The sequence below is a fragment of the Cynara cardunculus genome (assembly GCF_001531365.2).
Source record: "Cynara cardunculus var. scolymus isolate 2C chromosome LG 17, CcrdV1, whole genome shotgun sequence".
Taxonomy (NCBI): domain Eukaryota; kingdom Viridiplantae; phylum Streptophyta; class Magnoliopsida; order Asterales; family Asteraceae; genus Cynara; species Cynara cardunculus.
Window position 1 is genome coordinate 4292027 of NC_037544.1, and position 15010 is coordinate 4307036.

At 35.7% G+C, this 15010-nt stretch overlaps 1 protein-coding gene across 1 annotated transcript; it reads left to right on the forward strand.

The window, feature by feature from the left end:
• The first annotated feature begins 198 nt into the window (after positions 1 to 198).
• LOC112500894 (aconitate hydratase, cytoplasmic) lies at positions 199 to 9343 on the forward strand. The gene is made up of 20 exons (XM_025104504.1): positions 199 to 735; positions 1831 to 1935; positions 2173 to 2333; positions 2494 to 2586; positions 2863 to 3048; positions 3297 to 3458; positions 4595 to 4739; positions 4824 to 4966; positions 5073 to 5129; positions 5216 to 5295; positions 5400 to 5475; positions 5680 to 5865; positions 5998 to 6065; positions 6167 to 6285; positions 6659 to 6780; positions 7337 to 7435; positions 7603 to 8082; positions 8174 to 8272; positions 8511 to 8753; positions 9001 to 9343. The coding sequence occupies exons 1-20, from the start codon at positions 435 to 437 to the stop codon at positions 9070 to 9072; spliced, it is 2997 nt and encodes a 998-aa protein (XP_024960272.1). The 5' UTR covers positions 199 to 434; the 3' UTR covers positions 9073 to 9343.
• The last annotated feature ends 5667 nt before the right edge of the window (positions 9344 to 15010 follow it).

Sequence of the window (15010 nt, forward strand, 5' to 3'; positions counted from 1 at the left end):
TATAATATCTTCAAATTTATATTTTATTTAAAAATAAAATTATTATTAATTTCTTAAAAATACATAAAATTGTATTATAACATCAACAAAAATAAAAAATAAAATAATATATCAAAATCGAAATATATCTCATTATATCATGCAAGTAAGCTACTATATTTAATTAACAGCTTTTTGATAAATTAGGTCAAGAAAAATGCTTTTTTTGGGAAAAGATCCGAAAGGAAAATATATGGACAGCACACGACGAATTAATTCCGTTCTAGAAAAGTGGCACACGCCCATACGCTCCATTTGTCTTCCACACTCCCAATTCTGCAAACGCCATTATCAATCATCTCTAACCTTCATCACCGCCATACCTCATCTTCTTCGATTTCAACAAACCTTATCACCCAATCCTTGGATGTTTCTGTAATTCAGTCGTTATCATCATGTATGTAACTGGACCCCATTCTGCAGCTCTCCTTCGAAGAGCTTCAAGGTCCTCTTCCAGGCTTCATTCTTCAATCTCCAGGACTCAAACATCTCCCACGCCTTCCTCAGATCCATCTCCCATCGCTTCTCAGTACCGATCTTACAGCGGCGCATCCTCCGCCTTTCGTTCTGTTAGATCATCCGTCCCACGATGGAGCCACGGTGTTGATTGGAAGTCTCCCGCTACTCTCACGTCTCAGATCAGGATCGCTGCTTCTCCTGTACTCGATCGCTTCCACCGTAGTTTAGCTACTATGGGTAATTGATCCCTACCTTTGCTTAATTATTGATTTCACGCGGTTTTATTTTTGATGTATTTACATAATACCTAGCGTTCCGATGGTTTTTGATTTGAAAGTTATCATTTCGTTTGCTTTATTCTACATCACGTCGAAACGCATCCAAAAGGATGCGTTGACGTACAGGGTCAATTGTCAATCATTCGGTGTATGATTCGAGTTGATGGTGATTTTGACCTAATACTCCCCCCACCCCACGCACACACGAAAAAGGAAAAAAAAAGTAATTCGCTGCCTTTTACACCTCATCATCAAAAGACACTTAAAAAGGGTTAATGATGTTGACTCGGGTAGTTGGGTGTATGGATTTTAGTTGAAGTGTTCATTAGCTAGGTAGTTTAGAAGATAGTATAATATTACCAAAAAGATACATGTTATCTGTTTATCCGTCAAATGAATGCGAATGCCTTAAAAGACAAAGAGAGCATAAAAGAAAATTATACACCGAAGGTTATCAAGGAACATTTCTAGCGGATAAAAGAGTAATCGAGGGGGTTGAAAACCATGAAAGAAACTGTTGGCATCTTTTCTGGACAAATTAAAAATAAAAATGTTGCATTTCTTTTTGGATGGAAGTATCCAGTTTCTAGTTAATCGCAGCTTCTGCAATGTCAATAAAATAATGTTGAACACTATTTATCTTGTGAGCAGGTAAGATTTTTTATTTACATTCGGAAAGAATAAAATATTCACAGAAATCTTAATTTTCATTGCTGTGATTGAGAAACAGAGGTATTTTAGACTACTATATTGGTTCTAAAAGAACTTTCTCTTAAAACTGTAAGCAAGAGGGTATATAAATTTATACAATAGATAAAAAGCTTATATACTGTTGAGTTAGTAGATATTTGCAGGTGATAATATGTTCGTATGAATAAAAGCCTGGATGATTTTGGTATAGAGAATGTTGTGCTATATACAATCTTAAAAATACTGTACCGTTTCCTTATGATGTTCGTCGGATCTGCTTTTTGATGTATCTTTATCTTGTTGCTGTCTGAAATTGTCTTTGTCTAAGTTTTATATCTGATTTGTGTATTTAATGCATGTACAGCGTCTCAGAATGTTTTTAATGGAATTCTAACTGGTCTTCCCAAGCCTGGCGGTGGGGAGTTTGGAAAGTTCTATAGTCTGCCTGCTTTGAATGACCCAAGGATCGGTAATTTTCTTATCATGCAATTTAGATTTCACCATTTTCTCGATACATGTAATACATGCGTCGTGGGCAAAATTATTGCTTGATTCGCAATCTTCTCCTATAAAGCATAAAATCGGAAGTTATGATGTTCGTTCGGTTGTGAGGATTGTTGGTCTTCTTGAAATGTTTGTAAATTAGTGGATACACTTGTTGCACTTTGCTTTACAATAACCATAATCTTTTTGTTGTGGAAAACAGACAAGTTGCCGTATTCTATTAGGATACTTCTTGAATCTGCAATTCGTAATTGTGATAATTTCCAAGTTACTAAGGAAGACGTCGAGAAGATAATTGATTGGGAGAAGACTTCTCCAAAGCAAGTCGAGATTCCATTCAAGCCCGCCCGTGTTCTCTTGCAGGTATCCACTTTGACTTTTTTTCAAACTTTCCATTACCACATGTACCATTTATGCAGAGTGCAGATATCATGTTGTGACTTTTGTCTTAACTTTTCATCACCACATGTACCATTTATGCAGAGTGCAGATATCATGTTGTGACCTTTGTTTTGTTTTCCAGGATTTTACTGGTGTACCAGCTGTTGTTGACCTCGCATGTATGCGTGATGCCATGAATAATCTAGGTGGTGACTCTAACAAGATCAATCCTTTGGTACGTGCTGTAACATGCATTTGTTTTTAACTAACATTGGCCATTGAAGTTAACTGCCAACCTACCTGGACTTGTGGGAGCTTCATATTTATAAGCACATGTATTTGCATTTTGACTGTAAATAATATAATATCGAGTCAGTTGGCATGTCTCTTCATTTAATTAACTTGTTTAAATAGCTCTGTTCGGATGCATTCCGCGCCTCCATGTGTGTATGCAAAAAGAGTTTTGACTTTATTTTTGATGTTTGATTATCATTGTTATGTTTTGCTTCAGGTGCCAGTAGATCTTGTCATTGATCATTCAGTTCAAGTTGATGTAGCTAGGTCAGAAAATGCAGTACAAGCAAATATGGAACTTGAATTTCAAAGAAACAAGGAGAGATTTGCTTTTCTTAAGTGGGGATCAAAAGCTTTCCAGAACATGCTTGTTGTTCCACCAGGATCTGGTATCGTGCATCAGGTACAGGGTTAGATATAGAAGATTATGGGCTCATACTTATTTTGTATTGCATTGAATATCTATCTTGGTGTTAGTGGCGTAATATTAGTATCTTACTTTGGCCAGTCCCTTCAACATTTACCGAGTACAATTTTATATTTTGACATGCTGAACTCCAGATTCGACTTTTTTCCCTTTCTTATTTTTAAATGTTAACTTGATGTAACTAGTGAAGAAAGCAGTTATAATTTAACTTGACACAATTTCAGGTTAATCTTGAATACCTGGGTCGGGTTGTTTTCAACACTGATGGAATGCTCTATCCCGATAGTGTTGTGGGAACTGATTCCCACACTACAATGATTGACGGGTTAGGTGTTGCTGGTTGGGGGGTTGGAGGAATTGAAGCTGAGGCAACAATGCTTGGGCAGGTAAAGGATTTAGAAACTCTGTTGGTAATATCTTGCAACTTGCTGATGAATGTGGGTACATATATTTTGTGACGAGCTGTTTGGTTGATTGTGCGGTTTTCTCGTTGAACTACTCCAAATTGGATGTCACCTAGCTTGATATCTAAGAGCATAACTGCATAAGTAGCTTGTCGTATTAGTCCATTGTAGTAGTTAACAAATAACATGAGGTAAAGGTATGATCACGGTCACAGTTGTGGGCTTGGTGAAGATTCCTTATTAGAGTCTTTTCTCTTAATTCAGTGACAAAATCTTGCTCTTTCACCAATACTATGAAAGAAGTTGTATGTATGCGTCATATCTGGTGATTTTTGTTCATTTTATTACTCTAGCCCATGGTTTTAAAATTCGTTTGAGGCGAACGCCTTGGCTTAGTGAGGTGGTTCGGTGAGGCATGAGGTGGTGTCGAGGCATGAGGTGGTGTCGAGGCGTACTCCTCAGATGATCTGCTTTGGTAATGGGTTTTTTTGGATTTCTTTTATAAGCTTTATGGCAGTAGTAGTACTTCTCTTTATAGTATAACAATCTTTTTTTTTATTTTCAAAAACAAAAAGTCAACGCTCTCCCAATGTATACTTTTAATATTTTAAAACCCAAAAAGCTAGTACTTTCTCCTCTCAATCAAAAAAATGTGGTTTAACCCTTCCTCTTCTTCCAAGCAACCAATTTTTCCACACCCCCAGCCTATCTCGCGGTTTCATTCTTTCCTCTGTCAAGAACCACTGAACCAGCTTCTCTTAGTAATTTAGTATTATATATATATATATATATAATATACATACAAATGTATATATATTTGTAGTATATATACATATTTTGGTGTATATCTGTTTCCGCCTCGTGCTTATGCCTCGCCTCGTTGAGGGAAAACGCCTCGAGACCCGATTCGTTCTTTTAAAACTTGCTCTAGCCACAAAAAATTGAAGGAAAATACGGGCATTGCTGGATCGGGATTGCCTCCTTTTCTTGTGTGCAGCTTTCCTCTTGTCCTGATACTTGTCGTGAATTGATCTTTCAACTTTGTCTTCTTGACACATGATGTATCCAAGCATTCTACTGTAGTTTATCCCTAACATATTGTATTGTCATATTGACAGCCAATGAGCATGGTTTTGCCTGGGGTTGTTGGCTTTAAGTTATCAGGGAAATTGCGTGATGGTGTAACAGCTACTGATTTGGTTTTAACTGTCACCCAAATGTTGAGGAAGCATGGTGTCGTTGGAAAATTTGTTGAATTCCATGGTAGGTAAACCTGGCTGTGATTAGCAGCTACATGGTAGCAACTAGCAAGTACCTGCAAATATTTACTTCCGTTTATTTTGATAGGTGATGGTGTGGGTAAAATATCTCTAGCTGATAGGGCTACCATTGCCAACATGTCTCCTGAATATGGTGCAACAATGGGGTTCTTCCCAGTGGATCATGTCACTCTTCAATATCTCAAATTAACTGGACGAAGCGATGATACTGTATGTACATTTTAGTTATATGGGCCACCATTAAACTAGTTACAGTATACTGCCTGATGCATCTTGCTTGTGCTCTTCATTGACATCCCCCTTTGGTGAAATTTAGGTAGCAATGATAGAAGCATATTTAAGGGCAAACAACATGTTTGTTGACTATAATGAGGTAAGATCCCTACTTGTGATTCTTAACTGCAAAATGGACTATTTAATATCACTCTGATAATGTAATTATGATGTATATAATTCCAGCCACAACAAGAAAGAGTATACTCATCCTACTTGGAGCTAGACCTTACAGATGTAGAACCTTGTATATCAGGGCCAAAGAGGTGTGTGTTTGTGCAGTTTTAACCAGTGCAAGATGTCCCACATCTCCATTAACTTGTATAATGCTTTCAGTCTGTTTTCCAGATATTTACTATTTCTTTGACAGGCCTCATGACCGGGTTCCTTTGAAAGACATGAAAGCAGATTGGCATTCTTGCCTTGACAACAAAGTAGGATTCAAGGTGAGTTTTAGATGGACAAGATTTGGTTTATGAACCCCTTAGCTATGTAATTTTTGTTTATAAATGTTTGTTTTTACTCTCTTGAATCCCAACCTCCCTCTCGGGTGATGGAATATGTTTAAGTAAACTGGTTGACACATCATCTTTTACTTGTTGCATTGTATATTTTTAACTTACCCATTCTGGAAAAACAAAACCTTTCAGGGCTTTGCTGTACCAAAAGAGGCACAGGACAAAGTTGCAAAATTTTCATTTCATGGACAACCAGCAGAACTCAGGCATGGTAGTGTTGTGATTGCTGCTATCACGAGCTGCACAAATACATCAAACCCTAGTGTTATGCTTGGGGCAGGCCTTGTTGCGAAAAAGGCCTGCGAATTGGGCCTAAAGGTTAGTCATGCATGGTTACATATCGATGACATCTGGTGCTAACCTAATTTTCTGTTTCTCCTACCCTACTTAAGCTTTGGGTATATTTCAGGTCTTCTAATATAATTGCTTCCCATAATGCTTAATAACCAGGTCAAACCATGGGTTAAAACAAGTCTTGCTCCAGGCTCTGGAGTTGTTACAAAATATTTGCTACAAAGGTGTTGATTGTATTTTTTTAAAGAACAAAATTCTTCATTATCTAGTTTGTTCCCTTGACGGAAGAAAACTAACTAGGATATGAGTCTTTTTCTTAATACAGTGGATTGCAGAAGTATTTGAATGAGCAAGGGTTCAACATTGTTGGCTATGGCTGCACAACATGTATTGGCAATTCAGGGGATCTGGATGAAAGTGTTGGTTCTGCGATAACTGAAAATGGTAGAGTTGTACCTTTCTTTTGTAACCCTCTAGTATGGCCTAATTAGAAACTAAGGGGATGTTTACGATGTGTTGATTGCGTGTAACTGGGTAAGAGGTGTTTATCTGGTTAGAAGGGATGTTGTTTACCAACACACACTGACCATAAATATGCTGACCAAGAAACTGACGCAGTCAGGAAGGGATTGCTTTCTGAAGTCTGTGCTTCAGTCAGCACTTATCTAGAACGAACCTCTTACCCAAACCGCATTCTTACTCGATTGGCGCTTACGCAATTTGTGTTGGTAAATGGCCCCTAAGATTCCAATTCCTGTTCTGTTTGAAGCTATAAATTTGATCTTTGATCTCTTTCCCTCCTGGCGCTTCTGTGCAGATATCATTGCATCTGCTGTTCTCTCTGGGAACCGTAACTTCGAAGGACGTGTTCATGCTTTGACAAGAGCAAACTACCTTGCATCACCACCTTTAGTTGTCGCCTATGCCCTAGCAGGCACGGTAAGAACATAGTTTGATAGAAAATTATCAAGCATACATCATGAGAACCTTCAAGAGCATGAATACATTCTCTTTGGAAGAAATATTAATTCATATAAATGGCCTTGTGAAAGGAATGGCAGATGAACTTCACGCTGTTTCCACATGCTTGATGGTTTATCTAATATTTTCATCTGAAGTGGCAATTAAGTGATATTAACATTTAACAGTGGAGGGGCTGTGTTTATTTCTCGAGGATGCTAGGGTAGCAAGAGCTATGTTGAAGTAGAAATTTAGTTGCTAACAAATTGGGAGGGTCATCATAATATGAGAATATGGATTGATCTAGATCATGATCCATTTATTTGGATTAGTTGGGTCATGATTAGAATCACAACCCATTTGCTAATGGATCAGATCAAACCGCTAGTTGATCCAACCCATTGACAGCCTTAGGTCATGGTTAGAATTGCATCAAGGACCACCCAGGCGCTTCATTCTTACATAGTATTGTACAAATGTGCACTTATATCTGATTTCCTTTGTCAGCTCAGGACATGTTGATTTTGTTTCTCAGGTTGATATTGATTTTGAGAAGGAACCAATTGGAGTTGGAAAAGATGGAAAGGATGTTTATTTCAGGGATATCTGGCCAAGCACCCAAGAAGTTGCAGATGTAAGCACCCTAAGAGTCTGTTGAAATTATCAGACTTTTTCTGATTGTAAGCTAAAGGAAATATTAAAATCAAAACAAATCTATCTTAGAAGCCATTAAATCCACCCACAGGCTATATTCTAGGCCCAAAAGTTTGTTTTGTTAACTTGAAAGATTAAATGTTTCAGGCCGTCCAATCAAGTGTTTTACCCGCCATGTTTAAGAGTACTTATGAAGCTATCACCAAGGGAAATCCTATGTGGAATGACCTATCAGTCGAAGAATCCAAGTTATACTCATGGGACACAAAGTCTACTTACATCCATGAGCCACCATATTTCAAGAACATGACAATGGACCCGCCCGGGGCCCATGGTGTGAAGGATGCCTACTGCTTGCTGAACTTTGGTGACAGTATCACAACAGATCACATTTCACCTGCAGGAAGCATCCACAAGGACAGCCCGGCTGCAAAGTTCCTTCTTGAACATGGGGTTGATCGCAAGGACTTCAATTCTTATGGTAGTCGAAGAGGTAACGATGAAATTATGGCAAGGGGTACTTTTGCCAACATCCGCATTGTTAACAAACTCTTAAATGGAGAAGTGGGCCCAAAGACGGTACATATTCCCACCGGAGAGAAACTCTCTGTGTTTGATGCTGCGTCGGTGAGTTCATGAATGTTATGTCCAGTAAATTATACAATGAAAACACGTTATCTTTTGCCTTAATTATCGCAACCATTGTGCATCTTACCAGAGGTACAAGGCTGCTGGCCAGGATACCATTGTTTTGGCTGGAGCAGAGTATGGTAGTGGAAGCTCCAGAGATTGGGCTGCCAAGGGCCCTATGTTGTTGGTGAGTTATTAAATTATGTTCTTATCTCTCTTTCGCACACTTTTCACGAGCCCCAGGAGGGGGGTGGGTCTTTCATGGAAGCAGTGGCTCTACTCTTTGAGCTAGAGATCAGGTCTGCGTACATCTTAACCTCCCCCGACCCCACCTCGGGGTGGGATATACTGGGTCTGTTTGGTTTGGTAAATTTCAAGTCTGACTTTTGGTATTGATGGTTGCAATGGTTATGGATATTCTACAGGGTGTTAAAGCAGTGATTGCTAAAAGTTTTGAGAGGATCCATCGCAGTAATTTGGTAGGAATGGGTATTATACCGCTTTGTTTCAAGGCCGGCGAGGATGCAGACACGCTACAGCTGACTGGCCATGAACGATATAACATAGACCTACCAAGCAATATTAGTGAGATCCGGCCTGGTCAAGATGTGACCGTGACTACCGACTCTGGGAAGTCATTCACTTGCACCGTACGCTTTGACACGGAGGTATGCTTTCTTTACTTCATTTATCTGATAAAATAACATGTTCATTTTCAAGTTGGAAGAACACGACCAAGTCAAAAGAGAGAGAGAGAGAGAGAGAAAATGTATATGTTATCATCACGATCATCCAGAAACAGTTTCTTTACTCTTTCGGGGTAGAGGAAATATATCTGTATATTCGAGACCCTACTTCCGAGTGAGATATATATATTGGGTTTGTTTGATGACGGAGTTTGAGTTATTAATGCAGGTGGAATTGGCGTATTTCAACCATGGTGGCATTCTCCCGTACGTTATTCGACAACTGACTACACAAAAGTGAAATGCTGTTTCAATTTGAGCCAAAATAAAGAGTTATTCTACCAACAGACACAATCAAGATAGTTGACAAAATGAGTTTCTTTGTCATGGGAAGAGGTGTTTTCTGCTGCTGATTTTTTATTTAATTATTTTCGTTTCCAAATTTATGTATCATGTATCCAAATTCCAAACTATGCCAACGAAAGTTGAAGCTAGCTTTCATTGAAATTGCTGTGAAATTAGGGTTGTTTGTTTACCTTTTAATAGTTTCATTAAGAGGCAATCTCTGAATCGTTAAGAGGTGAATATTGTTTGGCAAAAAAAAATATGTCTCTTAATGATTTTAAAACCCTTTTAATAGTTTTGTATCGTGAGCTTCCTTTAACCATTAAGAGCCCTAATTTCATTATAAATAATTATCAAATAATTATATTTTATTTTGTATTATGTTATGAGAGTTTCTTAATCATTCTGATCATTTAATGATTTTGGAAAAAACCATTCAACAACTGCCAAACAGCTCCTTATTCTGTCTGTAACAGACTATTACCTCCCTTTAAAAACTTTACCCAAAATGTATTGTTTCATTAAAAGCATTTATTTAATTAATCATATTAATTAATTATAAAATTAAACAAAGACACTGGCACTGGCAGGTTATCTTACAACATCAATCCATTTTAAGAATAAATTCGAGGATATATTTGAAGAAATTCTGACCGTCGGTTGGAATGGTTTGTCGGTTTCATCTTCTATTTCACTCCCCAATGGGGTTCATAGAACATGGTCATATGAGTGGATCCCGTCACTTTGAAATTCCATTGGATTCTAATAGAGAAATGTATTCTAGAATAGTAAAACGAGTAGCAATGTTGCGTGAAGGTAGAAGGCCCACGGGTCGTGAACTTGAAGTTTTACTCCTTGGGAATCGATCTTTTTGGTAACATTTAAGATCAAATGGAACTTCCAAACCATTCTCCAAATTGGAAATAAAAAGAGAGAATAAAAGATCTCCATTAGAGATTCGGTTGACTGATTAGGGATTGGCTATGGTTTGATTCGGTCAATTAATTAGGGATTGGCTATGGTTTGATTTGGTCGACTGATTAGGGATTGATTATGGTTTGATGGTCTGGGAGTGGGTTACATATTTAATGGAACTTCAAGCATTGAATATCGGTTATGGATCGTATTTCTCAAAAAAAAAAATAAGTTTTTATAAATTGTAATACTAGTTTTTTAAGTTTTTTTTTCAAGATTTTATCTACTTAAATATATTATTTAAAATGTCTTTTAATATTAAATTTCTCAAATTTTAATCATAAAAACATGTGTCACATTTTTATGTAAAAAAAACATATATATGTTATTGAACCTAAATCAGTCTCATAATTTTTCGGTCAAAACCAACCATCGTGATTTTTAATCAACCGATTTAGGACAGCGCAGCTTGAAACCGATTTTTTTACCATCTCTTCGTCATATACATCAATAAATCTCCAATCAATTGATTATTTTTTTAATCCTTTTAGGAGATGAAATGTGTATAATATCTGTAAAATTTATTTTGTAAATTATTAATTTATAAAAAGTTTGTTAAGGTATTAATTGCATTCAACATTTTAATTTAATTTAGGATCCAAGATAAATTGTTAAAGCTGAATTTAATATCTTTTAAAAATTCGTCTTTTTTTTATATTGAAGAAATCTTAAAAAAAAAATAACAGTTAGGAGTCATTTATTAAACGCTTATTTGATAAACGTTTATCAAGTCATATTACCTTACCGGACGAATATGGTAAGAACCAAGAATCTTATCCGGTAAGAGCGAGACAAAGACCAAAAGTCTTACCCGGTAAGTGGGGGCGACAACTCTTACCACGGTAAGCACTTACCAAGTAAATTACTACATACGATACCTTTTTGGTGGATATCCAATAAGTAGTTGATAGTGTTAAGTTTTACCAGTAAACACTTTCTGAATAAGTGTTTGGTAAACGACCCCTTAAACAATCTCTCTTGGCTTCCAGTGAAATTGCAAAAAAAAAAAAAAAATTGATATCATGTACATAAACCGAGTGTCCGATGAAACATATACACGATATTAATTCATTATAAAATCCAATTGAACAATAAATCTAAGCATGTAATGAATGAATGGAGACAGCTAATTACAAAAAAAAAACAGGTATGAACACAAATATTGTATTCGAACCAAGCAGCTACATCTTGTCATGAACATATTCAGGTATAGTTTGTAACGTAGGATTCCAACTGCATCCACACATCATCGACGACCTTCTGCTTCTGCTACGATTCACCGATATTCGATCAGCCAACGATGGCGGTGACGGGTGGTGGTGATGGGTGATGACCCTATTCAAGAGCTGATTCAATTCAGCTTGTGTCAACACCACCTTAACCCTCACAGCTCTCTTGATTCTAGGAGATCTCATGGTCTTCCTTTTCTTACAATAGTAATGATGGTTGGGTACCGCATGATCACGATCATGTGGTACCCAACCATCATGATCATCTGCATGCAATGTGGATGTCACAAGAGGCTTTGTTTCTTCTGCTTCATGGGGTTCTCCTGATCTCATCATTGGGTTTAAGCAGTTTCCCATTTAAACGGATGGTGGTTGCCACCGATGGTGGTGGCGACCACGATGGGGGCGGGGGGCGGGAGAAGGGGTTGGAATTGAGAGGAGATAGAGTTTAGCCTTATCAATCATGTATCTTTCTCTTATAGTGTTTGAAAAGAAACCAAAACATAACATTTCAATATATGTGTGCATGGGATCAGGATTTTATAATAAAAAAATCCGTTTGTGGCTACGTAGGTTCAAATGCGGTGACTCCGGGCTATCTGTAAAGCAGGTGATCGTCCTGGGATTAGTCGATTCGCATAGCGGGTTGGATATCCACGTTAATAAAAAAAAGTAATGTTGTATTTTTTTTTATTATTTGTTATAAATAATAATGTAATGGCATTTGACAAATTCAGAGCGTTTAGATTTTTTACGTGAAGATTACAGACCATGAGGTACTTAAGTTCTTACGAAGCATCCCTCGAAAACGATTACATACATCTGTAAATGTTACCAAGATCGTTCTTGAAAATCCGATGTTTTAAACCTAAAAATATACCAAATGACTTTTGGTCTAGCGGTATCGTAGTCATTGGCCTCCTAGTAAGTCACGTATTCAAAACTCACCAAAAGTGAGAAGGGTGTGTGAGTTTATTTGTTGCATTTGACGTATATAAATATTATATACTTCAAAAAAAAACCTAAAAATATGTACAAGCATTTCTAAGCAAAAGTTCGTTGTTTATTTGTTATTTTCTTTAACGTTTTAAAAGTTTTCGGTCAATTTCTCTTTGAAATATATAATATAAGTTATATACGGCAAATACAACAAATAAACTTACACACCCTCCTCACTATTGATGAAGTTTGAACCTCTTACCTTCTAAAAAGCAAAAGACTCAGATACCGCTAGACCAAAGACGCTTTGGTTTATTTAGGAATTTAGTTTGGTTAATGATTAAATATGAAGAAAAAGTTATAGTAGTTAAGTGAATTGACAATTAGGAAATTGGTTATAAATTAATTTGCTTAGGTACATCTGCCGTTTGGTAGGAATGTTGGGATTATGCATCAATCATTCCATTTTTAATTTTTTGTGTATTATTATTTGTGATTTTATTAAAAAAAAATTTACCTGGATATCCAACCCGTTATGTAAGCCGATTAATTTCAGAACAACCATCTGTTTTGCAAATAGCCCGGAGTAACCGTATTTGAACACCCGTGGCATAAGGGGATTTTTATTCCTTCTTGGATTTGAACCTGAGACCTTCTGGTACTTTTGACCTTTGAAGCCAAGTTCAAACCAATCAGGTACCACCCTTGTGGTTTTATTAAAAATTAATTATTATATTTGTTAGATTATAAAAAAAATATTGAAATTTATTAAGAAAGATAATTATAAGCTTTTATAAGATAACAGATAAAAATTATCCATAACCATTTTTATAATACGCAGTGGCAGATCAAGAAAGTCATATGATCGGGGGCGTATTTAAGGGTATTAAAAGAACCCATTGTCGAATAACCCGTTCGAGTCGAATGAGGTTTGGGTTAATGTTTTTAAGTTGTTATTTTTTTTTTTTGAATAATTCAAAAATCCGTACTAAGACATCATTAACGGCAATAGAGAATGCATAATCTCATAAAACATTTCAAAAGAAACGTCGATCTTAAATATCAAAATCTTTCAAAAGAACAATAAAATTGCTGAGAATTACAACGGAATCCATATTCACTTTTGTACAAATCAAATAAACAGCTTTTTTGATTTGGTTTTTATTTATTTTATTAAAACCGTTGATCACTCCGATTCAAAATCAGAACCAAAATAGATTTTTTTACTTCCAAACCAGTCCTAAACCAAATTGGTTTCTATCGCATTTTTATCTTTTACTTTTTGGTTTTTGATTTTGAGAATCCCAGTTCTAAGTAGCAAATCAAGAACAGATTGAAGATAGAAAGCAGATGAACATATATCTGATTTTATTGAAACAAAACAGAAATTACAATGTTTTTTTCTCTCTAAACGACTCTCATAAAAAATCTCTCAATATGAATACGAATAATGAAATCTTAAGCCCAAGACACCTATTTATAGGTGTCACGTTACCTCATCGGATGAATATGGTAAGAACCAATAATCTTACCCGAAAAAAGCGGGACAAAGACCAAGAGTCTTAACCGGTAAGCGAGGGCGACGACTCTTACCATGGTAAGCACTTACCGGGTAAATTGTTGCATGTGATGTCGTTTTGATAGACTAAAATCTTATTCAGTAAGTAAATAATAGTGTTAAATTTTATTGATAAACACTTACCGGATAAGTATTTAGTAAACGGCCTCTTACTTTATAAAACTTTTAATATCTTGTATTAATCTAATCCTTTACAACCTTGGCCACACACCCAATTAAATTATTGTTAAGGTTTGGTTATTAGGATAATATTTAGTTAAATATTTTATTCTATTTTATTGTCATTTGACAACCACCAAAAAAAACCTCATTCAAGTTTCTTGTCAATATTTGATTATAATTTTTTTTCAAAAAATAAAACTTTATTGAAAATAAATAAAATACGACAAACAGGTTTTAAAGTTTCTCTGTAAGATGCAGACAAAATCCAACGTTACAAAACAAAATATGTCGAAAACGTAGAACAGAAAAAGACTAAACCCAAACCATTACAACTCGACAATGAAGCTTGTTCAAAACTCGTCTGTAGTTACAATCTGATTAAGCCATGAGAACACAGATCAGTCGGATCTCCTCGAAACATCCACTGAATATTGAGAACTCCTACCTGAACCATATTCTGGGATACCAGATTCATTTTTTAATTTGTAATATATATATAGGGGCAGGTTCAAATGAAAACCATATCATTCTAAAAAAACGTGTAAACCAAAATCGACCAATAGAAAATTTTCATTCTTTTTTAATTAAATTTAATCAATAAGGTCACTTTGGTCATTTTCATTATTTTTTTCATAAATAAGGAAGTTATTAATGAATATTAAATAAGGAAATTTAATAATGGAAATGATATAAATGGAATGATTTAAAGATTTTAATATTTTATAATATTAAAAATTGATTTTTTTTTACTCAATGAAGCTGGAAACATTCATAAAGATTTTATCTTGTTATGTAATGAATGAATGATTTGAGGTTCATTGTATCAAAAATTACCGGTTATGAACATGTTTCATATGAAAAGGTTTTAAAATGAAAAGGTTTCATATTACAATAGCATAATATATTAATGTTCATATGAAAAGGTTTTAAAATGAAAAGGTTTCATATTACAATAGCATAATATTTTAATGTTCATATGAAAAGGTTTTAAAATGAAAAGGTTTCATATT